At 51.5% G+C, this 27,772-nt stretch overlaps 2 protein-coding genes across 11 annotated transcripts in view; one reads left to right on the top strand and one right to left on the bottom strand.

Annotated features, from left to right (window-relative positions):
• Positions 1–27,772, bottom strand: part of BICDL1 (BICD family like cargo adaptor 1) — a 718,679-nt gene that overhangs the window by 292,533 nt on the left and 398,374 nt on the right. Inside the window, exon 1 of one of the 9 annotated variants that reach the window (XM_050747968.1) lies at positions 26,786–26,789. The exons of 7 other annotated variants lie outside the window; for them this stretch is intronic. The gene's annotated coding sequence lies outside the window, so the exon portion shown is untranslated. Of the gene's footprint in view, positions 1–2,322; positions 2,327–26,785; positions 26,790–27,772 lie in introns of those variants that run through there. One more of the 9 variants, XM_050747953.1, reaches the window with a different exon arrangement.
• The window catches only part of GCN1 (GCN1 activator of EIF2AK4), a 68,043-nt gene that overhangs the window by 30,506 nt on the left and 9,765 nt on the right, over positions 1–27,772 (top strand). The window contains exons 17-51 of one of the 2 annotated variants that reach the window (XM_050747796.1): positions 51–126; positions 276–435; positions 1,527–1,716; positions 1,815–1,939; positions 2,739–2,917; positions 3,206–3,299; positions 4,383–4,496; positions 4,616–4,814; positions 5,695–5,850; positions 6,280–6,461; positions 7,314–7,394; positions 7,691–7,834; positions 8,891–9,018; positions 9,244–9,433; positions 9,632–9,702; positions 10,597–10,762; positions 11,101–11,295; positions 12,812–13,058; positions 13,828–13,949; positions 14,150–14,264; positions 15,520–15,699; positions 16,712–16,932; positions 18,634–18,702; positions 18,903–19,041; positions 19,131–19,327; positions 19,518–19,660; positions 21,019–21,136; positions 21,250–21,465; positions 22,937–23,101; positions 25,393–25,554; positions 25,834–25,926; positions 26,204–26,347; positions 26,437–26,706; positions 26,932–27,045; positions 27,517–27,747. In XM_050747796.1, coding sequence (XP_050603753.1) covers positions 51–126; positions 276–435; positions 1,527–1,716; positions 1,815–1,939; positions 2,739–2,917; positions 3,206–3,299; positions 4,383–4,496; positions 4,616–4,814; positions 5,695–5,850; positions 6,280–6,461; positions 7,314–7,394; positions 7,691–7,834; positions 8,891–9,018; positions 9,244–9,433; positions 9,632–9,702; positions 10,597–10,762; positions 11,101–11,295; positions 12,812–13,058; positions 13,828–13,949; positions 14,150–14,264; positions 15,520–15,699; positions 16,712–16,932; positions 18,634–18,702; positions 18,903–19,041; positions 19,131–19,327; positions 19,518–19,660; positions 21,019–21,136; positions 21,250–21,465; positions 22,937–23,101; positions 25,393–25,554; positions 25,834–25,926; positions 26,204–26,347; positions 26,437–26,706; positions 26,932–27,045; positions 27,517–27,747 — 5,396 coding nt within the window. Of the gene's footprint in view, positions 1–50; positions 127–275; positions 436–1,526; positions 1,717–1,796; positions 1,940–2,738; positions 2,918–3,205; positions 3,300–4,382; positions 4,497–4,615; positions 4,815–5,694; positions 5,851–6,279; positions 6,462–7,313; positions 7,395–7,690; positions 7,835–8,890; positions 9,019–9,243; positions 9,434–9,631; positions 9,703–10,596; positions 10,763–11,100; positions 11,296–12,811; positions 13,059–13,827; positions 13,950–14,149; positions 14,265–15,519; positions 15,700–16,711; positions 16,933–18,633; positions 18,703–18,902; positions 19,042–19,130; positions 19,328–19,517; positions 19,661–21,018; positions 21,137–21,249; positions 21,466–22,936; positions 23,102–25,392; positions 25,555–25,833; positions 25,927–26,203; positions 26,348–26,436; positions 26,707–26,931; positions 27,046–27,516; positions 27,748–27,772 lie in introns of both variants that reach the window. The other variant, XM_050747795.1, reaches the window with a different exon arrangement.

Raw genomic sequence — 27,772 nt, 5'->3', positions numbered from 1 at the left:
GTACACTTAACTATTTTAAAAACACTTCCACTCCTTTTCTTCCCTCCTAGCCCTGTGTACTGTGTTGCATCTGACAGAGAGACTTTTCCTTGACCACCCGCATAGACTCACTGGCAACAAAGTTCAGTACGTGAGGCTGGCTTACCTTTTCTTTTGGGCCAAATGAGGCGAAGGCTGGCAGGGACCTGAGAAAGGGTGTGTGGCAGGTGGAAGGGTTGACTGTGGAAGGCCTGCTCCCGGCCTTCCCCCAGACCTGTCTGTCCCTGTGCTTGTAGGCAGTACCACCGGGCTCTGGTCGCAGTGCTCCTGAGCCGCACCTGGCACGTCCGCAGGCAGGCTCAGCAGACGGTTCGGAAGCTGCTATCCTCTCTTGGGGGCTTTAAGCTGGCGCACGGACTCCTGGAGGAGCTGAAGACTGTCCTCAGTTCTCACAAGGTGAGGGCATCTGGGCTCTAGAACTGGGGCTTTTGGATCCCCTTAGCTGCCCCTGCTTATGCTGTGGGGTTTTGGCTGGGCCACTCCCTGACTGTTCTTTCTTACTCTGTGTGATGCCAGCATCTTCTGCTCTGCCATTGAGCTCCAGTAACATCTTTCATAGGATTCCTTTTCCTTTTCAGAGACTTTTTTTCCACATGTAGCTTCTTAACCTTTTTTCCAGGGTCTTTTGGGTTTTTGTTTTGTTTTGTTTTGCTCACTGCAACCTCAACTTCCCAAGCTCGAACGATCCTTCCACCTCAGCCTCCCAAGTTGCTGGGACTATGGGTGCACACCACCTATAGTGGCCACTAATTTTTTGATTTTTTATTTTTTGTAGAGATGGGGTCTCGCCATGTTGCCCAGGCTGATCTCGAACTTCTAGGCTGAAGTGATCCTCCTACCTCGGCTTCCCAAAGTGTTGGGATTACACGCACAAGCCACCGTGCCCTCCCCCTTTATGCTTGATTAATTGAATAATACTTTATGTTTTTAAAGCACTTTGTACTTTTGAAGCATTTTCTACCCATTTTTTCTTTTGATTTTTTTTTTTTTTAAACAATGCCTTTCAAAGGCAAATAGAGCTTGGTATTCTTGTGTCATGTGAATTGACCGGGGTTCCAGGAGCTCAAATGACTTGCACAGTGTCTCCCCCGATGGAGGGAGACCTCCAAAGACTTGGATCTTATTTCTGTGCTCTTTGTGCTGTGTTCCCCTGCTTTCCTTCCTCCCTACGCCTGTTGAGGAATGTGGGCCAGTGACAGACTTGCCATCACAGGCTGGGTCTCCTGGACCAGTTCCTGTTGCCTTCTTTACTCCCGTAGGCTTTTTAGATGCAAAGTCACAGGTGCTTCCTTCTTCCAGGCACATCTCACAGCCTGTGGGTCCCATTGCAGGAAGCTGGGTATCCATCTCCACTCCAGCAAGGACCCCAGGGAAGAACTGAGTGAGGAGCTGCTGTGTCCATGGCATGTTTGGTTCCTGTGTTCCAAGCCTGCACAGGGCTCTTAGCAGTGGGGTTCTTATGTTTTATCTCACGTGTCTCCACACAGGTGCTGCCTTTAGAGGCTCTGGTGACTGATGCTGGAGAGGTGACTGAGGCGGGCAAGGCCTACGTGCCTCCACGGGTCCTGCAGGAGGCTCTTTGTGTCATCTCCGGTGTGCCAGGGCTCAAGGGTGATGTCACTGACACCGAACAACTGGCCCAGGAGATGCTGATCATCTCCCACCACCCATCCTTAGGTCTGTGGCTGCAGTGGGTGAGGGAAAGCCTGGGGCTTTAGGGGATGGGGTAAGAGCAGGCCAGGCAGAAGGCCTCAAAGAGCTCCCTTCCCCTTCAGTGGCTGTGCAGTCTGGACTTTGGCCAGCACTTCTTGCCAGGATGAAGATCGATCCTGAAGCCTTTATCACCAGGCACCTGGATCAGATCATTCCCAGGATCACCACTCAGAGTCCCCTAAACCAGGTGATGGGCACATGAGCTGGTCTGGCCTCAGGTCGGGGAGGGGCCCTCTCATCACAGGGTATAGGAAGAGAGGATTCAAAGAAGCAGGTGAAGGTGGGTAAAATGTAGGCTTGGACCCTTGCATGTGACAGAAATGTAAACTGGTTTAAGCACAAAAGGGAACTTACTGCCTCATTTACCTGCAAAGTCCAAGGATATGACTGGCTTTAGCTAATGCTGACTATGGGGGTTCAGATGTTGCCCTTGGGACATTGTAGGTGATGTCTGTCTTACTCTGTCCCATCCATCTTTGTCTCTTGGCTCTGTTTTCCACGATGTGGGCTCCATTCTCAGGCTTTCCCTTTCTGGTAGCACGAGAGCCGCTAAAGTTCCAGGCTTTGTCTCCCCATCCGCTCCTGGGGGAAGAGCTTGCATATTTCAATAATGTCTACTGGCTTGGGGTCGCTTTGACCCTGATTGATCTGACTTGGGAGCCATGCTCATCTCTGCGCCCCTCCTTCTGCTCTGGGTCACATGCCTACCTCTGAAAAAAGTGAGGGCAGCTCCACCTGAACCACGGAGATTGAGAATTGGGAAGGAGTGTATCGCCTCACGTCAGGTGCTGTGTCAGACAGAGGGGCACTGCTCGTTGAGGAAAGCAGACACAGACTCCAGCCGGCCGCTGTGATGGGCAGTGCCCAGGAGTAACAAGGCAGTGGCATGAAGAAGGGGAGCCAGTGCCAGGGGCATTCAGGTGTGGTGGCCCTTTTGCCAGTGCCAGCCTTGGCACACACTGACCATGTCTGCATTTGTCTGGCAGTCCTCCATGAACGCCATGGGCTCCCTTTCCATCCTGTCACCGGACCGGGTCCTCCCACAGCTCATCAGCACCATCACCGCCTCCGTGCAGAACCCTGCACTGCGCCTGGTGACGCGGGAGGAGTTTGCCATTATGCAGACCCCTGCTGGGGAGCTGTATGACAAATCCATCATCCAGAGGTGAGACCTCACTTGTGGGCTCGGTTTCCTTTGCTCCCCAAGGGAATGCGTGTAGGATGGAGTCAGCACCTCTTGTGGGTCGAATGCAACAGCCTATCCATTCATTGGCTAAGGGCCTGCTGTGTCCCCGGCATGGTGCTTAGGTCCTGGGTACTAAAGTGTGTCCAGTATCCGGCACTTTGCTGGCGCACAGTGCTTAACAGCTAGTTGGAATTTCATGGCTGGCGGGAGACTGACAGGCCTTGCGGTTCTTTTCAAGCTGGCTGATGACCCACTCTGGTGTTTCAGTGCCCAGCAGGACAGCATAAAAAAGGCCAACATGAAGCGAGAGAACAAAGCTTATTCCTTCAAAGAGCAGATCATCGAGCTGGAGCTGAAGGAGGTGAGTACACGAAGGCACTCGCAGAAGGTGGCTGCTGAGCTTGGTGGCCTCAGGCTGGTGGCTTTTCCTACTGCATATATGCTGTTCACTTGGATCATCCTGAGGCCCATGGCACACTCCTCTGATGTCTCTGACCAGTGTCTGGTGCACCGGCACACTCTCCCTTCACCCTTGCTCCATAGCTGCTTCCACCCACAACTCAAATCCAGCTTCTTCCTCTGCTGGGTGCTGGCGGCAGTGCACATGTCTCCTCTGCTAAGTGGTGTTGCTGAATTCCATGTCTGTCCCCCAACTTCCTTAAAGGCTGGGACCCATCTAGACTCCTGATAGTAGGCACAGCGCCTGGTACAGTGGGACTTCTGGGGAATCCTGGCTTGATTGCTGAATTCAGCTTTGGGCAGAGCGGGTTCTGACAGGAGCAGAGCACATAGGACTCTTTCCTGTCTCAGCGTTGGCCCTTCTCTGTGTCTTCACAAGGCAGGATTCTTCTTGTCTTTCACATCTCAGTCCACATGTGCCCTTCTCAGAGAGGTGGCCAGCCTGTCCACTCTATCGAAAGTAGACTCCACCCTTATTCCCTGTGACTAAGCATCATATTTGTTTCTTTACTAACAGTCGTCGTGACCCAAAAGCATCTGGTTTACGTGTTGGTTTACTTGTTTATTGTCTATCTTCGCTGGCTAGATTGTGAGCTCCGTGAGGGCAGGGACTTGATCTTGTTCCCTCCGGTATTCCTGCCGTCTGGAACAGTGCCTGGCACAATGCAGGTGCTCACTAAATGTTTGCTGAATGAGTGAGTGAGTTCTGTGGCTTGTTGTTTCAGGCCACTATAGCAGGCCTTTTCTAGGCTCAGCTTATCCTGTGGGAGAGCTTACTTCTCTATTGCTGTCTCCATTCTATAGAAACGAGGTGGCTATGGACTTTGTGGGAGGTTGGGGGTGCACATGGTGGGTTCAGAGGCCCAACTCACAGACTTAGAGCTGGCGTGGTGCTGTTTGTGTGGAAGCAAGCTCGCCTTCCTCTGTGGGGGAGGGAGGTCTGTTCCCTGGAGATGAGATTGGTTGGTTTGCCCATCCCCTTTAGGAGATAAAGAAGAAGAAAGGCATCAAAGAGGAGGTGCAGCTGACCAGCAAGCAGAAGGAGATGCTGCAGGCCCAGCTGGACAGGGAGGCGCAGGTCCGGAGGCGGCTGCAGGAGGTGAGTGGCCACCCCCGCCACATACTCAACGCCGGAAGAGTGCTGGGTAGCTTGGTCCCGCTCCTTGCTGTCACAAGCAGGGCCCTGCTGACCTGCCTCCTGGGCAACTCTGCTTGCAGCTGGATGGGGAGCTGGAGGCGGCGCTTGGACTGCTGGACATCATCCTGGTCAAGAACCCATCCAGCCTGACCCAGTACATCCCTGTTTTGGTCGACTCTTTCCTGCCCTTGCTGAAGTCTCCCTTGGCTGCTCCCAGGATCAAGAACCCCTTCTTGTCCTTGGCTGCCTGTGTCATGCCCTCTAGGCTCAAGGCTTTGGGTTAGTCCTTGTTTGCTGGCTGCAGGGATGGTCCAGGGGTGCCCCTGAGTGCTTGTGGGGAGGTGGGTGGTGGCCTCAGCTGCTGAGTTTTGTTTTCTTGTGGAAGCAGCCTTGGAGGCTCAAGCTGGATGTGCTCAGGAGAGACGTGGTGCCTCCTCTTCTCTCCCACTTCACATCTGTGCCTTCCCTCTGAGGAGCAGATTTTAGATGCTAGTCAGTGTTCGATCTTTGTGTACCAGTTTTAAAACTAAGAAGTCAGAAGTTCAGTGGCAGCGAGGATGGTTTGGTGCAGTGTGGTGGCTCAGCCCAGCCCAGGTCTCCTGAGCAGCCACATGACAGCAGTGAACAGAGGACCCTGTGACCTTTAGCTTCCTGTTAGCTCTGGAGAAACAAACACCAGGCAGGGTGGCTGGCAGTTCTGGTGGCCTTGCTTTTGTGGGTTGGTTAATGGCCTTTAGCAGACTTCTATCCTGACCTAACGAGGATGTTCCCATGAGTGAGGCCAGAATCTGGGAACTGTTCTGAGTGGAAAAGTCAGCTGGTGCATATGGAATCTGCCAGAAGTGTCACCTGGCTGTCTGGGCTTGTTGCTTAGAGGTGGAGGTGCTGCATAGATAGAGCTGTACTCTTGGCTGGATGACCCTTCCGGTGGCCCTTGTCTCCTGTCAGCGTAGTCATTGTTTGAATGTCCAAAGGGAGTTCCTACCTGCCCTCTGAGGTTGTCACAAAGATCAAGTAAGAAATTAGGTTGGGGACATTTTGGCGAAGCAGATTTTTTTAAGTCAGAAGGGTGAGGCACTGGGTCCCCTGTTTGAACCTGGGCTGGATTCTGCACCTCTGTGTGTGTCATCCCCTGCCGGGTCTCTCCTCTTCAACACAGGCACTTTGGTGAGCCACGTAACCCTGCGCCTGCTGAAGCCAGAGTGTGTCCTGGATAAGTCCTGGTGCCAGGAAGAGCTGTCGGTGGCTGTGAAGAGGGCAGTGACGCTGCTGCACACCCACACCATCACCAGCAGGGTGGGCAAGGGGGAGCCAGGTAAGGGCTGGGACGGGATCAGGGGCACCAGGCGGTGTGAGCTGGTGCCAGGAATGCTGCTCGAGGCACAGCGTCACCCAGGGCCTCCTGAGCCTGGGGGGGTTGGACCAGATGGAGAATTTCTGAGTTGAACCCTGGTAGTCTGTGAGTTGCTGTGAGCCCAGTTGAGTGTTTACTTTTTGTCACTGGCGTCCCCTTCTCTGTTTTAATGCTCACATCCTGGAACTGGGAAGTGTTTGGCAGTAGTAGCAGAACTGGTTTTAGACTGGACCACCAGCTGCTGTCTCCGTCCTCGTGCCCTGTGCTTCCAGGTGTCAGAACGGGCTTCTGGCCCATCCCTTCCCTACCTTCCCTGAGGATGGAAATAGGCAGCAGTGGCCCGGGTCCCTGCCCTGCCTGCAGGATCTTACCTGCTTCTCACTCTCACAGGTGCTGCGCCCTTGTCCGCGCCAGCCTTCTCCTTAGTCTTCCCGTTTCTGAAGATGGTGCTGACTGAGATGTCCCACCACAGTGAGGAGGAGGAGGAGCGGATGGCCCAGATTCTTCAGATCCTCACTGTCCACGCCCAGCTGAGGGCCTCCCCTAGCACCCCACCCGGGCGAGTGGACGAGGTTGGCAAGGAAGCTCTTCTCTCCCCTGGGTTTAAAGGAGATCAGGGAGGCAGGGCCTGTGGATACTTTCTGTCTCATGAACAGTTCTGGTGGGGAAATAGAGGGTGTATGTTTATACCAACAGCAGCCTCACACAGTGTTGTGGGTTTTTCAAGGCAAAAACGGGTCAGACTGCTTCTTTCACATGACTGTAGACTCTGGCTCTCCTGCCATCCCATTGCATATCAGTCCACCTGATTGAATTTGTTGGCTGCATGAGATTCTGCACTATGGATGTATCATGTTTTACTTAATTCTTTACCTGTTGATGAGTATCTTAAGGTTGTTTCTAACTTTTCCCTGTTTTGAGCAGCACTGTGATGTGCCCTCTGGTATATATATGCCCCTTACTTACCCAGTGTGAGCGTTTCTTTAGGACAGGTTCATTGGACATGGAATTACTAGATTATATGGCGTATTCTGAGCTATACTGTCACCAAGAGTTTTCTTTTTCTCAAAGCCTAATGCAGCCTCGGATAGTATTAATATCGTCAGTGATGGGTGAAAGAATGATATCTCATTTTATTTTGCATTTCTTACAAAGTTGAATGTCTCTTCATATGTTTATGGTCTTTCTGGGTTTCGTAGTGTGAATTTCAAGCAAGTTTCAGAATTTAGTTTTTAGTTCCTGAGGATCATGGTTGACTGGGGTTAGCACCTGTGGACCTAACTGTAAACCTAATGAGGTTTCTATGGTGGGGCTGGTATGATCCAGAATGTTCCCCTGTGGGTGAGGGGATGCCCTGTCATTGGCCGCCTGGGTTACAGACCTCCCCACAGCCTCATCTCGACTTACCTGCCGTTCTTTCCTAGAATGGCCCAGAGTTGCTGCCTCGAGTGGCCATGCTGCGTCTTCTGACTTGGGTGATCGGGACGGGCTCGCCCCGCTTACAGGTGACCTGGTTTTCAGTTGGCTGTTGCTGTGACTCAGTTTGTGACCCAGACCTCAGGTCCCAGTATAAAGGGTGGAGTCCTAGTTTCCTTTCAGCCCTCACTTTTGGACTTTGGTAGAAAGACTGCTTTAGAGAGCCAGCCTGACTGTTGTTAGCTAGTGAGGGGTTTTGCCACTGGAGCTGGGGTCTTAGCCCTTGCAGTGCTGTAGGGGTGGGCGTTCTCAGTGCATATCCCTCTCTGGCCCCATAGTAGTAAATGATTTGCCGACTGAACCAGTGGATTGGTGTTTTCCTTAGGTTCTGGCTTCAGACACCCTGACTACCCTGTGTGCCAGCAGCAGTGGTGATGATGGCTGTGCCTTTGCAGAGCAGGAGGAGGTGGACGTGCTGCTCTGTGCCTTGCAGTCCCCGTGTGCCAGCGTGCGGGAAACCGTGCTCCGGGTGTGTGCTCAGTCTCTCACAGAGCCTCTTCAGTGTCCCTTGTCACTCTATGCAAGTGCAAATTGCATGATGAGCATTTAAGAGAATGTCCCTCACCCTGGCGGGAGGCCTAGAGGCAAAGAGAAGAAGTCACTTGGTTGGGGTCTCTCTCAGAATCAGAAAACTAAGCAGTCATGATGTATCACTGTATTTTTTCCTTTACCTTGGAACACTTCACTTAATTTTTAAACTGGAATGTAGACTTTGGTACTTCCACAGACAGACCTAACTTGCAGGAGGAGTTCATTTCTTTAGCCCGTTGCCATGTAGTTGGCTTTTTTTCATGGCTTTTGGACCAAAAACTAGAGCATCCCCTTGGAGTGGTAAGACAGTGGTTCCTACCTGCTGATCCATAGCCTCCTGCTATTGATATGTGACAATTTTCACTGGCTTTTGGTAAAATGTGAAAAATGATGACAATATGGTAACTTTTTCCTTAAAAATTATTTGAACTAGGCCGGGCGCGGTGGCTCAAGCCTGTAATCCCAGCACTTTGGGAGGCCGAGACGGGCGGATCACGAGGTCAGGAGATCGAGACCATCTTGGCTAACACGGTGAAACCCCGTCTCTACTAAAAAATACAAAAAACTAGCCGGGCGCGGTGGCGGGCGCCTGTCGTCCCAACTACTCGGGAGGCTGAGGCAGGAGAATGGCGTGAACCCGGGAGGCGGAGCTTGCAGTGAGCTGAGATCTGGCCACTGCACTCCAGCCTGGGCGGCAGAGCGAGACTCCGTCTCAAAAAAAAAAAAAAAAAAAAAAAATTATTTGAACTAAAGGAACACACTTTTTCTGAAGTTTTATCTGTCTGGTTTATTTAACGTTTTAATTTTCACATTAAAAAACATTTTACCACTTCACACCCTAAGGAACTTAGAGTTAATTTTAATTGATTTCACTTTAGCCACTTGTGGTTAGTGGCTCCATCTTGGACGGTACAGCCTAGAGAGAGGTGAGGAGGCAAGTCAGAGGCTCTTCGGAAAGATGGTGCCTCACGTGGTCCAATCCCACCCCTTCCAGGGGCTGATGGAACTCCACATGGTATTGCCAGCACCTGATACCGATGAGAAGAATGGCCTGAACCTTTTGCGGAGACTCTGGGTGGTCAAGTTTGACAAGGAAGAGGAGATCCGGAAGCTGGCTGAGAGGTGAGAGAGCCAGCATGTCATTTTCTCCTGCTCCATCCTCTCTTCCTTTAGGAGATAACGGAACCCAGCGTGTTCAGCCTCCAGTGGGAAGAAGGGCCGGGCCGGCGGGGGGCTGGACCGGCGGGGGGCTGGACCGGCGGGGGGCTGGACCGGCGGGGGGCTGGGCTGGCGGGGCAGATGCTGCGGATCGTTGTCTAAGCAGTCCCCACTGTGCATCTCCTACAGGCTCTGGTCAGTGATGGGCCTAGACCTGCAGCCAGACCTCTGCTCCTTGCTGATCGATGACGTGATCTATCATGAGGCGGCTGTAAGGCAGGCGGGGGCCGAAGCCCTTTCCCAAGCAGTGGCACGTTACCAGCGGCAGGCAGCGGAGGTGATGGGCAGGCTCATGGAGATTTACCAGGAGAAGCTCTACGTGAGTGACTGTGCAGCCCTGTTGCAGTCTGGGTGTGTGCGGTTGGGTGGGTCTCTGCTCAGCCCCCTACTGCTCCAGACAGGAATCTCAGGGCTCACGGTGGCTCAGGGTAGCTGTGGCTAGTTTCCCACCTACAGTCGTGGTGCCCAGGTCATTGATCTGCCCGTTGCAAAGCATTTACCAACTTGTCTGTTGCAGCGGCCACCCCCAGTGCTGGATGCTTTGGGACGAGTTATTTCAGAATCTCCTCCAGATCAGTGGGAAGCCAGGTATAACAATTGTTCTAGCCTCGTTCTACTCCAACCTTTCTGAGATGTGGTAGGTTGGCTGGGTGGGTGCTGAGAGGAGGCAGCATGGGATAATGAAAGAGCAGGACCTCCCTCAGAGTCGAGGAGGCGTGAGTTCAAGTGTTGGCCCCTCCTGCGCTAGCTGCGTGACTGCGAGCATGTTTCTCCTTTTCCCCAGGCCTCTGTTTCCTCATCTGTATGCAGGGCACAATAACAGAAGCTACCAGCCTTTCCCCACAGAGCCCATGAGTAGCAGTTGGAGGATTAGACAGATGTCTGGGAGCAAGTGGGACCTTGAAAGACGCTTGCCTCCCACAGAGCAGGCACAAAATAGGCGAGGGTGTTAGTTTTCTGAATGGCTCATCCTGGCCATGTCCACTCCGTGAGGCCTTGTGTGTCAGTGTAGGGTGGTGTATGGGCCATCCTGGCTTATTTTTCATTCCAGACCATCAGCCAGGGATAGGACACAGATTCTTTGCTCCATGACTGGAAAGAATAATACCACTTTGCCCTTGGAGAGTGTGTTCACTTCCACAGGCCTCTGCATCTGGTTCCTTTACCTCTGTCTTCTCTTACGACCTGCCTTGCAGGTAGAGGGGTGAGCACTGCACTCACATTCCTCTCTGAGGGAACCGATGCAGGGCTGCTCACCCAGTAGGAGGTAAAATCAGGGCAGATGGCAGGTCCCCATATGACAAACGGGTTGTTCCAGAACATTGGGTGAGCGCTGGGTGGTGGGCTTCATGCTGTTCTCTGCCCGCAAAACAGTGTTTACCTCAGGCAAGCTCCCTGTCCTTACCATGCACCAGCAGAGGTTCCACTGGCGGAGGAGGCTCATTAGCTGTCCCTCCTGATGTGCTCCCACTTCTTTCCCAGGTGTGGCTTGGCATTGGCCCTCAACAAGCTCTCCCAGTATCTGGACAGCTCTCAGGTGAAGCCACTCTTTCAATTTTTTGTCCCTGATGCCCTCAACGACCGACACCCAGATGTCCGGAAGTGCATGTTGGATGCAGCCCTCGCAACGCTCAACACTCACGGAAAGGTAAGGGGGTCCCAGCCGGGGAACACCCACGGGAAGGTAAGGGGGTCCCAGCCTGCTAAGGAGACAGGGGGGAGGCAGGCTCTAGGGCTGAGCAGGGGCCAGAGATGCTGAGTGCCAGGAGTCCTGGCAGAGCACTTTGAGCCAAAAAGACCACGATAGTATGTTAAATTCTTTTAAGTCTGTAGCAGTCCTGCCAGAAAACTGGAAGAGCCGCTGGCTGGCATGTCAGGATGCCTGTCCCAGAGCTAGACTTGGTCTTGGTCCTCAGGGCAGGGACTGTTGTCCCCAGATGCAGCCTATAGGGTTGACCTGAGGCTCTGAGGGGTTTGGCTTTCCAGGAGAACGTCAACTCACTGTTGCCAGTATTCGAGGAGTTCCTGAAGAACGCGCCCAATGATGCCAGCTACGATGCTGTGCGACAGAGTGTGGTGGTCCTGATGGGCTCTCTGGCCAAGCACCTGGACAAGAGTGACCCCAAAGTGAAGCCCATTGTTGCCAAGCTCATCGCTGCCCTCTCTACCCCCTCCCAGCAGGTACCTACCATTTGACCTGGGACCCACATGCCAGTTAGAGAATTGGGACCCGGCTGTGGTTAGGCAGTGGGATACTAGGGGAGGAATCAGACAATCAGGGCCTGGAAAGCCCAGTTCTTGGTAAGGATTCATCCGTTCTCCCAGGGGAGAGCCTGGTTTATAGTCAGGAACACTCCTGGAGAGGGAGTTTCTTTGTTACTTTGTTCTAGTAGACCTCCCAGATAGTTTCATTTTTTTTCTACTCACCTGGTTTATAGTCAAGAATGCCCCTGGGGAGGGAGCTTCTTTGTTACTTTGTTCTAATAGACCTCCTAGATAGTTCTATTTTTTCTATTCACTAACATGCACTGGGGATCCAAAGGGGGAAAAAAAAAATAAAAGATCAGGCTTTGTCTTATGTCAAGCCTTTCCCTGGCCCTTTACATGTGTTGATTATGTGTTGCAGGTGCATTTTAATGTAGCCTCTAAGCTACAGTGCAAAGAAATTTATTTTTCTTTGTTTTGAGAAACATGCATATATATATATATATATGTATTTTTTTTTTTTTTTTTTTTGTGTTTGGGTTTTGAACCACTGAGAGTATCCTCATAAAATGAACAGTTGGCCTGGGCGTGGTGGCTTATGCCTGTAATCCCAGTGCTTTAGGAGGGTGAGGTGGGTGCTTGAGGCCAGTAGTTCAAGACCAGCCTGGGCAACATAGTGAGATCATGTCTCTACAGAAACTTTAAAAATTAGCCAGAGGTGGAGGCCATGTCTGTGTTCCTAGCTCCTCAGGAGACTGAGGCAATAGGATTGCTTGAGTCCAGGAATTCAAGGTGATAGTGAATGAGGATCGTGCCACTGCCCTCTAGCCTGGGTGACAGGGTAAGACCCTATTTCTAAAAACAAAACAAAAAACTTTACCAAAAGAATGCACAGTTGAAAACCAGTTTCCAAAATTGTGGTCAAATACGGTGTCAGAAAGCCCAAACAACAAAAGAGTCGCATCTGGGCACCTGCCAGCGTGGCATCAGGGTTGCTGCTCCCAAGCTGGGCTTAGTGAGCTGCGGCTGGGAGGCAGGATTGAGTGTCTTCTGGTTCCGCTCAATTTGTGCCTGGTCCTGTAAGGCCCTGCCCAATTTCTCTGTGATTTTGACAAGTTTGGAAACAGAGACATGGGCTGTTTTTATGGAAGCAAAGCAGCACACTTTTCTGGAAGCTTTCTTTCTGAGTGGATTTAGTCTTTAGAGTCCCCTCCTTGGCTGCCTACCCCGCTGCCCAGGCCTGGGTTTTCCATTCAGACCAGAAATGGCACTATATGGGCTGAAGCTTTTGTCGTCAGCAGATTGTAGTATGCACCCTGAGGGGTATACAACACGGTGTGTACCTGTTTGCTTCTCTGGTGTCCTGTGACACCTGCAGGCAGTGGCTGAGATGGGGCGTGGGACATATAGTAGTGGGTGCTGTGTAGGATGGTCAGACCCCATGAAACTGCTGCAGCAGAGCCACAGCATTGACAGGCAGGCCCTTCCCCAGGTCCAGGAGTCCGTGGCCAGCTGTTTGCCACCCCTTGTGCCAGCCATCAAGGAGGACGCTGGAGGGATGATCCAGAGGCTCATGCAGCAGCTCCTGGAGTCAGACAAGTACGCAGAGCGCAAAGGGGCCGCGTATGGGCTGGCAGGCCTGGTGAAGGGCCTGGGCATCCTCTCGCTGAAGCAACAGGAGATGATGGCAGCACTGACTGATGCCATCCAGGATAAGAAGAACTTCCGCCGGCGAGAGGGTGAGCATCTCTGAGCTTGGGGCTGCCCAGCATGGGAAGTCGGTCCCCAGGTTGCCAGAGGAAGGAATCTGACCCTGGCACCCCAGGTGGAGGCTGCTGCTTGTGTGTGTACTACGGAGGGCCCTGCTGTGTGTGACCCAGTCCAGCCGGGTCCTTGCTGCTTTCCGTGGACTTGGAAATTTCTAACTCAGCAACACCCTTAGCTGAGAGAGGTTTGGCTTTTTTTTTTTTTTTTTTTGAGACCGAGTCCCACCCTGTCGCCAGGCGCGATCTTGGCTCACTACAGTCTTCACCTCCCGGGTTCAAGCGATTCTCCTACCTCAGCCTCCCTAGTAGCTGGGATTACAGGTGCACACCACCACACCCAGCTGATTTTTGTATTTTTAGTAGAAACAGGGTTTCACCATGTTGGCCAAGATGGTCTATATCTCCTGACCTCGTGATCTGCCCGCCTCAGCCTCCCAAAGTGTTGGGATTATGGGCGTGAGCCACCGTGCCCTGCCGAGGTTTGGCTTTTTTAACTGTTAGTGCCAAGAAGTGAAGGCGGCTCCCCTGCACTGTCCTCCCTTCCGCTCAGCCACATTCCTGCTCTAGGGCTTCTTGAGCTGAGGCAGAGGGTGCTGCTTCCTCATGGGGCAGCCACTAGTCCCACGGCTGTCCTGCTTCTAGAGGGGTGGGAGGTGGCAGGGAGGTTGCTGTCCCTTCTGTTCTCTGTGGCTACCCCCAGGGGACATTCTCTTCCCAGCCGTCCCACCTTCTTTTCCCCTAGGAGCCCTCTTTGCCTTTGAGATGCTCTGCACCATGCTAGGGAAGCTCTTTGAGCCGTACGTGGTTCACGTGCTGCCCCATCTGCTTCTGTGCTTTGGGGATGGAAACCAGTATGTGCGTGAGGTAAGTCCCCAGACTGCTTGGGAGAACAGCATCGACACTTTATGAGATGTGTTCCCAACTGTGTTTGCAGGCCTTGGCACAGGGTCTGACATAGTAGAACCCCAGTAAGTGTTGGTCACAGGAGGAACACTAGGACTGGTGTCAGGCTTGCCCCTTGCTTGGGTGAGGAGGCCCCTGAACGTCTTTTCTCCTCCCTTGAGGCTGCAGATGACTGTGCCAAGGCTGTGATGAGCAACTTGAGTGCTCACGGGGTGAAGCTGGTGCTCCCCTCCTTACTGGCTGCCCTAGAGGAGGAATCCTGGCGGACCAAAGCTGGTAAGACTACTCCCTCTGTCTCTGTTCCCAGCTTCATGTTGTGAAAACCAGCCTCAGCAAGGATCCTGGGTAGCCACAGCTCTTGTCCTGTGAGTTCCCCATGCCAGGGATAGGGTTAAGACTGCCTTTGTTAACATTTGAGATGGAGTCTTGCTCTGTCCTCTAGGCTGATCTTGAACTTCGGGCCTCAAACCATTCTCACAGGAGCACGCCCCCACACCTGGCTAATTTTTGTATTTTTTTTTTGTAATGATGGAGTCTCGCTGTGTTTCCCAGACTGGCCTCGAATTCCTGGGTTCAAGTGATCCTCTTGCCTTGGGCTCCCGAAGCACTGGGATTGCAGTTGTGAGTCACCATGCCTGGCCAACTCTCCCTCTGGCACTTGGATCTTTCTATAGTTTATGTGCTTTCATGCCAAGAAACAGGCCTCTGACAAGAGCCACAACGCTAAGTCAGGAATCCGAGAGCTGTAAAGCTCTTCTGTGGCTTTAAAGTTTTCCCCCCAGGAAAACTCTTTTTAAAAAGAACCTTAGGCAGGACAATATCTTGAGGGCAGGAGTTTAGACCAGCCTGGGCACTATAGCAAGACCCTACCTCTACAAAAAAAAAAAAAAGGCCAGGTGTGGTGGTGCATGCCTGTAGTCCGAGCTACTCAGGAGGCTGAAGTGGGAGGATCTCTTGAGCCCTGGAGTTTGAGGCTGCAGCGAGCTATCATCATGCCACCAAACCCCAACTTGGCAGCAGCGTGAGACCCTGTCTCAAAAATAAATAATTAAAATACCTGGCACCCTATTAAGCAAACAGGTAAAAGTAGAGCTGTTCTAGTTGGGGGAGGATCACCATCTAAGGCCCTCCCACTCAGCCTCCTTCTCAGTCCTTCAGGCTTCACCCTGTAGTTTGAAACAACACAAATCTAAATCAGTTTCCTCATTTGTGGATGAAGAAACAGTTGAGAGAAATTCAGTGAATTGGTCTTGAATTTCACTGTAAGGATTAAATCAGGTCTCCCCTATCCTGGTCTCTTTTCTCCCGTACTGCCCTGCCTCTCACCTCGGATCCCACTGCTCAGCAGGCAGCAAGAGCTTTTTTGACCCCAACTCTGCTAGAGCCAGCCCCCTCTCCCCTCCTCCCAGTGACTGCTTTAGCACAGTCTGCAGGGGCCAGGGTAGCTGTCCCTTGCCCATGTAGCCAGCGCAGGTGAGTTGCTGGACTGTGCTCAGTGTTTCAGTGCTGGGCTTGTGTCTGCTATCCACAGGGTCAGTGGAGCTTCTTGGGGCAATGGCATACTGTGCTCCTAAGCAGCTGTCGTCCTGCCTACCCAACATCGTGCCCAAACTTACGGAGGTGCTGACCGACTCCCATGTCAAAGTCCAGAAGGCTGGACAGCAGGCGCTCAGGCAGATCGGCTCTGTCATCAGGAACCCGGAGATCCTGGGTAGGCCTCTGCCATGAGGGTGCTTGCCCTGGTCTCCTGCCAACCCCGCGGCCTTTGGACACTGCAGGGAACTTGCACCCATTCAGCTAAGATCTTTGCCTCTGAGGACAAATATGTTCACAGTGAAATAGCCTCTAAATCCTGGGAAGCCCTTTTCCTAGAATAATTATTTGAAGGTAGTTTGGAAGCATTCATTCTGTTTTCCCACTGGTCTGGGGCAGATGTCATTGGCTATACAGATAGGGACATTGAGTCATTGGCTCAGGAGCAGTTTGACTCCAAGAGATCCCTGTGCACGAAGCTGAGCATGAGGTCAACAGAACTGAATGACATTCTCTGGACCACATCAGCACCATTCAAAATGTTAGGGCCTATGAAAACTTTCTATTCCGTCTCACTCCATGAGGCCTTTGATAGAGCAGAGGGTAAAGGAAGGGTTAGGATTAACCTGACTTCTCTGGATGTGGTTCTTTCTTAGTACTGGGAAGAGGTCAATCGCTAGGAACACAACCCAGCCAGGCACCTTGACCAGCATGTCACTCGTTAAATTCTAAGCTTCACCTGCCAGCGCCCAGTCAGTGTACTTCAGTCTGGAAAGTATGGAATAACCTCAAAATACATAAAACAAAATTCATAAAGCTACAGGGAGAAGTTAACAAATACATTATATTGTAGTGGGAGATTTCAGCACACTTCTCCATTACCGATAGGGCAAACCAGAAATTTACTAAGGATACATGCTTTAAAAAAATTTTATTTCCGTGGCTCATTCCTGTAATCCAGCGCTTTGGGAGGTCGAGGCGGGCGGATCACCTGAGGTCAGGAGTTGGAGTGAAAGAAGGATTGTTCTTTGTGGGTTGCCTGTCTTCCCCAGCTGGTGACTTGTGGGGCTTCAGGGAGGAGGTGCGCCAGACCCCCTTCTCTTCTGATCCATTCTAGTTCTGGGGGTCCAGGGCCTTGCTGCTGCATGGGTGTGCATCAGCCAGGCTCTCTTCTCTTGGGATGTGCACAGCCATCGCCCCGGTCCTCCTGGATGCCCTGACGGACCCCTCCAGAAAGACCCAGAAGTGCTTGCAGACGCTGCTGGACACCAAGTTCGTCCACTTCATTGATGCCCCGTCCCTGGCCCTCATCATGCCCATTGTCCAGAGAGCCTTCCAGGACCGTTCCACGGACACGCGGAAGATGGCAGCCCAGATTATTGGCAACATGTACTCCCTGACAGACCAGAAGGTAGCAACCCAGCTGGGGCTAGTGTGGGACAGACCAGAAAATGGCTGAGTGCAGAGTCAAAGGTGCAGAGTCCCCACATTAGACATGGAAAGATAAGGGCGTTAGTCCCTAATTATTTTTATGGAGAGAAGTGAGCCATGTTGGGGTGGAAGTCTGGGCTCTCTTAGCGTCTTAGAGAGTGCAGTGGTTCAAGTCCTTGGTAGCTTAGTTGTCAGCTGAGGCTCAGAAAGTCATGTCTTCTCTTTTGCCCTCTCACGAGTGTTGAAGTGCTTGCCACTTGGACTACTTGCTCTTGACAAGAATACTCCTGTCTTCAGGAGAGCCTGTATTCTTGTCAGGAGAGCCTGGTTTGGGAGATTTGCTTTGTTTGTTTGTCTGCTCCCAAGAGCTTGCGTGTGTGGTCTCACTGTCTACCGTAGCTGTGCTTTGCTTACTGAGGCTGTGGGCAAAAAAATATATAAAGTGAAAAAGTTATATTAATCCTAGAAAATTTGGGAAATTAAAAAACCAGAAAAACAGACCAGGCTTGGTGGCTCATGCTTGTAATCCCAGGACTTTGAGAGGCTGTAATGGGAGGATTGCTTGAGCCCAGGAACTGAGATAATACCACCGCACTCCAGCCTGGGGCGACAGAGGAAGACCCTGTTTTAAAAAGTAAATTAATTAATTAAAAAAATTAGAAAACCAAAATATTTTATCCACAGTTCCCCACCATGAAAATAATTACTGTTAATTTTTTTTTTTCTTTTTTTTGAGATGTAGTCTCACTCTGTTGCCCAGGCAGGAGGGCACTGGCACAGTCTCGGCTCACTGCAACCTTTGCCACCTGGGTTCAAGCGATTCTCCTGCCTCAGCCTCCCGAGTAGCTGGGATTACAGGCGCCCACGACCACGCCTGGTTAATTTTTGTATTTTTAGTAGAGACAGGGTGAAACCATGTTGGCCAGGCTGATCTCGAACTCCTGACCTCAGGTGATCCACCCGCCTCGACCTCCCAAAGTGTTGGGATTACAGGTGTGAGCCACCATGCCTGGCCAATTATTGTTAATTTTTAAAATTACATTTAAAAATGGCATTCCTAAACTTAAAACTTATTCCCAAGTTATAACAAGTTATTCACAAAACTGATTTTTAATAGTTACATAATATCCCGACAAGTTTATATACCATAACTTACATAATTCTATCATTGGTCATATAGTGTCCAAGGTTTTTGGCTATTTTAAGTGATGCGGCAGTGAACATAAGGCATTTTCTGTTTTTAAAATTATTTCCTAAAGCTGAATGCTCTATCGAGAGATATAAACACTTTGAGATGAATAAAGGGAATATGTTAATAAAAATTCTGAAAGGAAAGTACCAGAAGTAATTTGCTAAAGATTCCAAAGTTGGACAGGCCTTGGTCCTAAGAGAAGGGTGGGAGGTGCAAGAGCATTGAACTCCTGTCTGTTGAGGATGGGCCTGAGGTCCCTTGTAGGAGTCCCTGAGCAATTGCACAGGGCCTTCAAGGAACCAGTTGGGGAGAGGACTTACTTGCCAGTTGCCCTTCCCTCCCTGTTCTGTGGGCAGTGAGGTTTGCATGCTAGGTGCCCCTGCTGAGCACTCCTTGCCAGCAGAATGGGGAGGTCAGGGTCCACAGTGGAATGGGCCTGGAGAAAGCAGGAGTTGGGCCTCACCTGAGCCACCTCCTGTGTTGTTGCAGGACTTGGCTCCATACCTGCCCAGCGTGACTCCTGGCCTGAAAGCATCGCTTTTGGACCCTGTGCCTGAGGTGAGTCTGAGGTAGGCTGGAGGATGAGCCAGGCCCCTCATCCAGTCCCCATAAATGGATTCCTGAGAATTCCCCAAAGCTGCTTTTGTGTCTGTTGGATAAAGGGAAGGAGGCCCTCCGTGCCCTTCCCTGCTCCCATGTGGCTACCTTGTTTTGAGCCTCATCTTCTCACACCATCTCTGTTCTCGGTTACCTGACAGGTGCGGACGGTATCTGCAAAGGCCCTTGGGGCCATGGTGAAGGGCATGGGGGAGTCGTGCTTTGAGGACTTGCTGCCGTGGCTGATGGAGACACTGACCTATGAGCAGAGTTCTGTGGATCGCTCAGGCGCTGCACAGGGTAAGGCCAGAGCAGGTCCAGTGGCCAGACTGGGAATGCTCTATAAGGGGCCCTCAGATCCAGTGGGCTCATTCTGTCCTTTGTTGCAGGGTTGGCTGAGGTCATGGCCGGTTTAGGGGTGGAGAAGTTGGAGAAGCTGATGCCAGAAATCGTGGCTACAGCCAGCAAAGTGGATATTGCACCCCATGTCCGAGATGGCTACATTATGATGTTTAACTACCTGCCCATCACCTTTGGAGACAAGTTTACTCCTTATGTGGGGCCCATCATCCCCTGTATCCTCAAAGTAGGTACCATGACTTTGGCAAGGGTAGAGTCCATCAGGAGGGCAGGAGGCAAGTGCTCTCCTGGAGAGCTAGGGATCCCTGCTGGGTGGGGTCGGCTTGCACAGCACTCGGCCTTCGGTGAGCCCCATATTTTTTGGGTTGGGGGCCTGGGAGTGGCAGCTCTGGCCGACCCACCCTCTGTGTGCCCAGGCTCTTGCTGATGAGAATGAGTTTGTGCGTGACACTGCCCTGCGCGCGGGCCAGCGGGTTATCTCCATGTATGCTGAGACAGCCATCGCCCTGCTGCTGCCCCAGCTAGAGCAAGGCCTCTTTGATGACCTTTGGAGAATCAGGTGAGAACTTGGGCAGAAAGACCCAGTGGGGATGATGTGTGGTGGCTCATGCCTATAATCCGATCACTCTGGGAAGCTGTGGCAGGAAGATTGCTTGAACCCAGGAGTTTGCAATAAGCGCTGGCAACATAGTGAGAACCTGTCTCTACAAAAAAATAAAAAATTAGCTGGGAATGGTGGTGCACACTTGTAATCCCAGCTACACAGTAGCCTGAGGCGGAAGGATTGCTTGAGCCCCAGAGGTGGAGGTTGTAGTGAGCTGAGATTGTGCCACTGCACTCCAACCTGGGCAACAGCAAGATGCTGTCTTTAAAAGGGAAAAAAAAAGATCCAAAGGGCTCAGCTTTGCATTTTGATAACTCCAATTGAGAAACGAAGAGCAGAATGTTGCCAAGAACTCTCTCAACTTTTTCCAGACCCTTGCTTTTAACCATTTTGTAACTTTTCCAGTTTCCTGTAGCAATGTCTTTATTCTTATTCTTTTTTAAAAAGTCCTCTCTATACAGGCTTCCAGTTTGTATTCAGATTTTCATGTTGAGGACTCTTTAAAAATTTCACTTTTGGGAATATATTTCAAGGATGTATTGAATGGTCAAGTGCTTAAAGCTGTTAGACATAAGGATGTTTGTTGCAGTATCGCTTACCATTTGAAAAATTGGAGATTGATTTAAAAATATAGCACATTCATACAGTGGTCTTTTTTTTTTTTTCCCCCTTTTTGAGACAGAGTCTCTCTCTGTCTCCCAGGCTGGAGTGCAGTGGCATGATCTCGGCTCACCGCAACCTCTGCCTCACGGGTTCAAGCGATTCTCCTGCCTCAGCCTCCCGAGTAGCTGGGATTACAGGCGTCCGCCACCATGCCTAGCTAATTTTGTATTTTTAGTAGAGATGTGGTTTCTCCATGTTGGTCAGGCTGGTCTCGAACCCCCGACCTCAGATGATCTGCCTGCCTTGGCCTCCCAAAGTGCTGGGATTACAGGCGTGAGCCACTTCGCCCTGCCTGAAATAGTTTATCCTTCTAAGGCCTCTCCTGGTTCTTCCACTTCTGATGATCAGTCTTCGTACTTGCCTGTTAATGCTTCCCCTTTTGTACTCACTTTATTTTTTATAACCTTTGTTACAGAAATTTTTACGTTTTTTAAAAAAACTTTTTCCCCCAACATTAATGTATGTTCATTAGTAGAAAACCTGGAAAATATGTGGGCGAGTGTAAAGAAATGAAAACCGCCTGACTTCCCATTCCAAGATGACCGTCATGAGTATTTTGGGTGCACTTCTTTCCATCTTCTGTGCAGTGCTCAGTTGTGCCGAGCCCGCTCCTTGCAGCTGTGTGACTGTGTTGTTGGCCTCCTTCTCAGGTTCAGCTCTGTTCAGCTCCTTGGGGATCTCCTGTTTCACATCTCAGGAGTCACTGGGAAGATGACCACAGAAACTGCCTCCGAGGATGATAACTTTGGAACTGCCCAGTCCAACAAGGTGCCTGCCCTGCAGTGGCTTTCCTGCCCCTGCTGATGGCAGGGTGTGCCCTGATGCCCGTGCCCTAGAGGCTTCACTACTCTGTGTTCTCTGTCCTCTTCCACTGGCTGCAGGCGATCATCACTGCCCTGGGGGTAGAGCGGCGGAACCGGGTGTTGGCAGGGCTGTACATGGGCCGCTCAGACACCCAGCTGGTGGTGCGGCAGGCGTCCCTGCATGTCTGGAAGATTGTTGTCTCCAATACCCCCCGTACCTTGCGTGAGATCCTGCCCACTCTTTTTGGGCTCCTGCTGGGTTTCCTGGCCAGCACGTGTGCAGATAAGAGAACGGTGAGTTTCCTGGCCCTCGTTTTGGACCAGCAGTCCCAGTGCCTCCTTTCAGAGCCTAGAAAGCTGGGTCTGCAGAGCCTGGGAAAGTACCCATACACCCTGCCTAACAGAGGAACATTGTGTTCTTTACTTAGTCATTCTGCAAATTTTTTTAATTATTTTATTTTATTTATTTTTTTGAGATGGAGTCTTGCTCTGTTGCTTAGGCTGGAGTGCAGTAGCGTGATCTCGGCTTACTGCAAGCTCTGCCTCCTAGGTACACGCCATTCTCCTGCCTCAGCCTCCTGAGTAGCTGGGACTATAGGCATCCGCCACCATGCTCAGCTATTTTTTTGTATTTTCAGTAGAGATAGGGTTTCACCATGTTAGCCAGGATGGTCTCAATCTCCTGACCTTGTGATCCGCCCGCCTCGGCCTCCCAAAGTGCTGGGATTACAGGTGTAAGCCACTGCGCCCAGCCTCTGCAAATGTTTATTAGCATCTACTGTGCACTAAGAGAGACCTAGCACCTGGGGACATAATGGAGAAGAAAGGCAGCCTCATTCCTTATCCTCGTAAGAGATAGTCTGGTCAAGGAGATGGATATTAATCAGCTAACCACACAAAGAGATGTAAAATACGACTGTGGCCAGTGTTGTGTGGCACTGCAAAGCTTATAATAGCTGCATTTGACCTGCTGGGGAGGGATGGGCCTGTGTTAGTGAACACTTCTCAGAAGAAATGATGCTTGAAGATGAAAGATAAGTAAGCACTAACCAGGTGAGGAGGTAGCGAAAGACCATTCCAGACAGAGGGAATAAATAATGCTTTAGATACAAAGACAGGATATGCAGAAGTCCCGTGGTGGGCAGGAACATAGCACCAGTAGGGGCTGAGCAAGGCCAGTGTAGCTGGAGTGAGGAGGCAGGGAGGAGCAGTGTGGCATGAGATCAGGCTGGTGCGCTGGCAGGGGCAGACAGGTCAGTGGTCCCAGAGGAGGTGCCCAGGCGGGCTGGTGATCATTTCTGCCCATCTACTTTGGCCTACTTCCAACGGCCATCCCTGGTAAGCAAATTGTGTATTTGGCTCTAAAGAAGGGTTTACATGAGGTCTCAGAAAGTAGATGGTTTTTTTTTCCTTAAAACTTTGTTACAGATTCAGCTTGCACTGAGCCACGGCACAGTGTTAAGGTTCAGTCATCCAGGGAAATTGCCCTTGACTGTGCAGCAGCAGATGAATTGTTTTGTTCACGTGTAAGGTGCTGGCTCTTCATGTTAGGTTGTGTAGGTGTGTGTGAAACATAATTTTTTTAGTGTTTTGCAAGCACTACAGAGAGGATTTGGGGGCTCTTTAGCGGTAAGAGCATTTGGGGAAGTTAAGTCAGTGATTTAGATAAAGCCTGGGAGGTTTCAGGGCCCTCATTCTGGAGTCGTCATCCAGGTGTCCTGGGCTTTGCAGGGACTTTACTTCCTGGCTTGGTCTTTGTTGACAGATTGCAGCGAGAACATTAGGAGATCTCGTGCGGAAGTTAGGGGAGAAAATCCTCCCCGAGATCATCCCCATCCTTGAGGAAGGCCTGAGGTCTCAGAAGAGCGACGAGAGGCAGGGTGTGTGCATTGGGCTAAGTGAGATCATGAAGTCCACCAGCCGGGACGCCGTGAGTATCTCGCAAGGACTGCAGGCGACCTGACCCAGAGGGCGGGGGATGGTTACTGGAGGAGCTTCACCTCTAGGGGGTTTGCGCTGCCCTCAGGGAGGAGTCAGCCTCACTCTGGGCCACATGGATTTGAGTCTCTGTCTTCTCAGGTTTTCTGTCAGTTTTGCAGACTAAGAGCTAAGTGATTTGGATGCCTCCTTGAGTGGCCTTTGGAAACGAGATGATCTCTCTCTCACAACTGTGGAGGTTGCTCGAGATCAGTCCCTTTTGTGATGCTTTATAAGTGCAGTTAAAAAGTGTGCACCACCTGGCCGGGCGCGGTGGCTCAAGCCTGTAATCCCAGCACTTCGGGAGGCCGAGACGGGCGGATCACGAGGTCAGGAGATCAAGACCATCCTGACTAACACGGTGAAACCCCGTCTCTACTAAAAAAAATACAAAAATCTAGCCGGGCGAGGTGGCAGGCGCCTGTAGTCCCAGCTACTCGGGAGGCTGAGGCAGGAGAATGGCGTGAACCCGGGAGGCGGAGCTTGCAGTGAGCTGAGATCCGGCCACTGCACTCCAGCCTGGGCGACAGAGCGAGACTCCGTCTCAAAAAAAAAAAAAAAAAAAAAAAAGTGTGCACCTCCTTCTGGGAGAGGGGGTGGATAGCTGTGTGAGTGGGTAGGGCAGGAGGGAGCAGGAGGGGTGTGCACTCACCGTTAGCAGGAGGGGAGCAGGTAAGAGTTGTGGTGTCCACTGGGAGGAAGCGTATTGTGTCTGGCAACAATACTGTTTCCATAGCAGCAACATCGAAGGGGTGTGAAGTACATTACTCTTACTTGGTTCCTGAGGTAATTGATCCTGGAGACCCCCCTGGGGAGTAGGTTAGGAATGCTTATAGGCACTGCCTTTGTGTTTAGATGAAAACGCCAAAGCAGTTAAGTAGATGGCCCGCTAGAAATATAAGCGAGCAGCCAGTTGCTTGGCTTGGGCATCTTTGTCTGAATCCCTAGGATACCGGATCCCTCTTCTCCTGTATTGATGTTTGTCTTACGTTTGGTTTTTAAAATTTACATTTAGCAAGGAATCAAAAGAAATTCTGTCATTAAAAAGAGTTGTGATTCATTGGAGAGGCAGAGTTCCACAGAGGCTGAGTTCTTGCCTGCAAAGTCCCCACAGTCCGGCAGCGAGTCCCACATGCCAACCAGTCATTAGAATGCAGGATGGGTTTGCTGTGCTGGAATCGTTACCGAGGGAGCAGAGCCATTATTGGCTCCATTGTAGACCCAAGACTTCATAGAGCACAAAGTCTGGATTGAGACTTGAAGAAGGACTTGGAGTTTTCCAAGAGAATAAGCAAAAGAAAGAGTCCAGGGAGAGAGGGGGCCAGATGCCATGGGAAGGAGTTTGCCGTTCTTAGAGAAGATGGGAGGTATATTGAGAATTCACCTTAAAGATTCAAGCTGTTGATTATTAAGTCTCAGTGAAGGATACATGGGGGTGCATCATATCCTCTCTGCTTTTTTTTTTTAAATTGAGACAGGGTCTTATTCTGTCACCCAGACTGGAGTGCAGTGGTGCCATCATAGCTCAGTGTAACCTTGACCTTCTGGGCTCAAGTGATCCTCTTGCTGTGGCCTCCTGAGTAGCTGGGGACTATAGGTGTGCACCACCACACCTGCCTAATTTTTGCATTTTTGGTAGAGATGAGGTCTCAATATGTTGCCCAGGCTGGTCTCAAACTGCTGGCCTCAAGTGATTCTCTTGCCTCTACCTCCCAAAGTGTTAGGACTACAGGCGTGAGCCACTGTGCTTGGCCCCTCTCTACTTTTTCATTTTTTAAAAAATTTTTATTTTAAGACAGTCTCACTTTGCCGCCCAGGCAGGAGTACGGGGGTACCATTTCTGCTGGCTATAGGCTCTGCTTTCCGGGTTCAAGTGATTCTTGTGCCTCAGCCTCCTGAGTAGCTGGGATTACAGGTGTGCACCACCACCCCCAGCTAATTTTTGTATTTTTAGTAGAGATGGGGTTTTGCCATGTTGACCAGGCTGGTCTCGAACTGCTGGCCTCAAGTCATCTGCCCGCCTTGGCCTCCCAAAGTGCTAGGATTACAGGCATGAGCTACCGTGTCCGGCCCCTTCTCTCCTTTTTTAAAATTTCACAGTAAAGAGTTAAGTTAAAAGACAAGTCAGGCAAAGAGAGTTAGGGTGGCCTAGCTGGGTCAGAGTCCCCTGCCTGTGCTTCTTGTCTGCTTCTGCTCCTTCTTTGCCTTTCCTGCATCTGGTACAGTTAGAGCTTGCCATTGCAGGTGCTGTATTTCTCTGAATCCCTTGTGCCTACGGCAAGGAAGGCTCTGTGTGACCCACTGGAGGAGGTCAGAGAGGCGGCAGCCAAGACTTTCGAGCAGCTGCATTCCACCATTGGCCACCAGGCTCTGGAGGACATTCTCCCATTTTTACTAAAGCAGCTGGTGAGTGGATCTACCACACACCTACCTACCAGTTTGGCTTTTGCTGTCTTTGTAGATGCAAAATGCAGGGCGATTATTCTGCCAAGGCAGTCGGAATGTGGGCCTTCCAGAGGGAGTGGGTACAGCAAGATCAGACTTGACTTTGTGCTTCGTCTTTGACAGTGAGGAAATGTGGGTGCAACAGGAGGGAGGGAAACAATTGGAGAAGGAAGTTGGCGGTGGCTGGTTGAGATAGCAGAGATGCAGATTCCTCAGGGTTGTCCTCAACACCCTCTGCAGGATGATGAGGAGGTGTCAGAGTTTGCCTTGGATGGTCTGAAGCAAGTCATGGCTATTAAGAGTCGTGTGGTGCTACCCTACCTCGTGCCCAAGGTAAATCCCAACATGTGGTCAACACCTTCTGGCTCCAGGGCATTGACATTCCAGGGCCTGCAGTGAAGACCAGTTCTGAACGTAGATGTTGGGGGGCTGGGGGAGGAGGGTGCAGTGCAAGCATTGCACCCTTCCCCTGTTGTCCTCCAGGATATGCTGGAGTAGATGCTTGGCTCTGAGCAGTGGGCTTGGGCTCTCTTGCCCACCCATCTGTTCCCAGAGCCTAGCGCAGCACCTGGCACAGTATTCACTGAGTTAATGTTTGTCATTCCACCAGCTGACAACGCCACCTGTCAACACCCGGGTGCTGGCTTTCCTTTCGTCAGTGGCTGGTGATGCCCTCACCCGTCATCTTGGCGTGATCCTCCCAGCGGTCATGCTGGCCCTGAAGGAAAAGCTTGGGACTCCAGATGAGCAGCTGGTAAGGGGCAAGCCTGCTCCTGTTGCTTTCTTATGTCCCGTCTGTCCGGAGGATCCCTGCTCAGCACACATGGCCCTTGTGGTTTGCAGGAGATGGCCAATTGTCAGGCTGTGATCCTCTCCGTAGAGGATGACACAGGGCACCGGATCATCATTGAGGATCTGCTGGAGGCTACCCGCAGCCCTGAGGTGGGCATGAGGCAAGCTGCTGCCATCATCCTCAACATCTACTGTTCCCGCTCGAAGGCAGACTACACCAGCCACCTGCGGAGCCTGGTCTCGGGCCTGATCCGCCTCTTCAACGACTCTAGCCCTGTGGTTCTGGAGGAGAGCTGGGATGCCCTAAATGCCATCACTAAGGTGAGGGGACTGCTGACCCCACAGCCAACTTTTGCTTATAGAAAATTCCAGACATTTACTGGAATAGACTTACAAGAATCCCCCACGTACCTGTCACTCAGCTTTGGCGTTTACCACCTCATGGCGAGTCTTGCTTATACTCCCACCCATGCTTTCCCCATATATTTTTTGGAAGCAGTCTTGAGAGGGCTCTACATCCTCTCGCTTTTTCCTGGATTCTTGCAGAAGCTGGATGCTGGCAACCAGCTGGCACTCATTGAAGAGCTGCACAAGGAAATCCGGCTTATAGGGAACGAGAGCAAAGGCGAGCATGTGCCAGGGTTCTGCCTCCCGAAGAAGGTAAGCCAGGGCCTCGTGCAGGGGGCTGTGGGCATGCAGTCTGCTGTGCCCTTCTGGCCCTTACCCCTGTCCCACGTCTGCAGTAGGGCAGCTGGAGCAGCAGCCGTGGTGGTTGGTTTCAACACCTTTACAGACAGCATGTTTTCTTCCATGGCAGCCAGATGGGGACAGGGTTCATGCTGCCTTTGGTTTAAGCTCTGCAGGTCACCTTGACCAGAGTGAGTGGGCCACAGGGTAATAGCAGTGCATGTTCCGTCTGTGTGATAGGCCTGTTGGGGCCCTTGTCTTCTCGTTTCTGCCAAGACTGTTCCATAGCCAGCCCTCTCAGGCTGTGATCCTGAGATTCAGCCCGAATCAATATCTCCCATGGAGTTGAGGGGAGGACAACTGTTAGGACCAGCTTGCTTGCATGGGAGACACCGGGGCCCAGGGTGTTTGAGATTTGACTCTTAGTTGTGGTTCTCTTGTCAGGGAGTGACCTCCATCCTTCCAGTGTTACGGGAAGGAGTCCTGACCGGTAGCCCTGAGCAGAAAGAGGAGGCAGCCAAAGCCTTAGGCTTGGTGATCCGCCTGACCTCGGCTGACGCCCTGAGGCCCTCCGTGGTCAGCATCACTGGCCCTCTGATCCGCATCCTGGGGGACAGGTTCAGCTGGAATGTGAAGGCAGCTCTGCTTGAGACACTCAGCCTCTTGTTGGCTAAGGTGAGTGGCTGATGAGTTTGTTCAG

This window comes from Macaca thibetana, chromosome 11 (assembly GCF_024542745.1).
Source record: "Macaca thibetana thibetana isolate TM-01 chromosome 11, ASM2454274v1, whole genome shotgun sequence".
In the NCBI taxonomy this organism is placed as follows: Eukaryota; Metazoa; Chordata; class Mammalia; order Primates; family Cercopithecidae; genus Macaca; species Macaca thibetana.
This window is presented reverse-complemented; position numbering and strand designations above follow the sequence as displayed.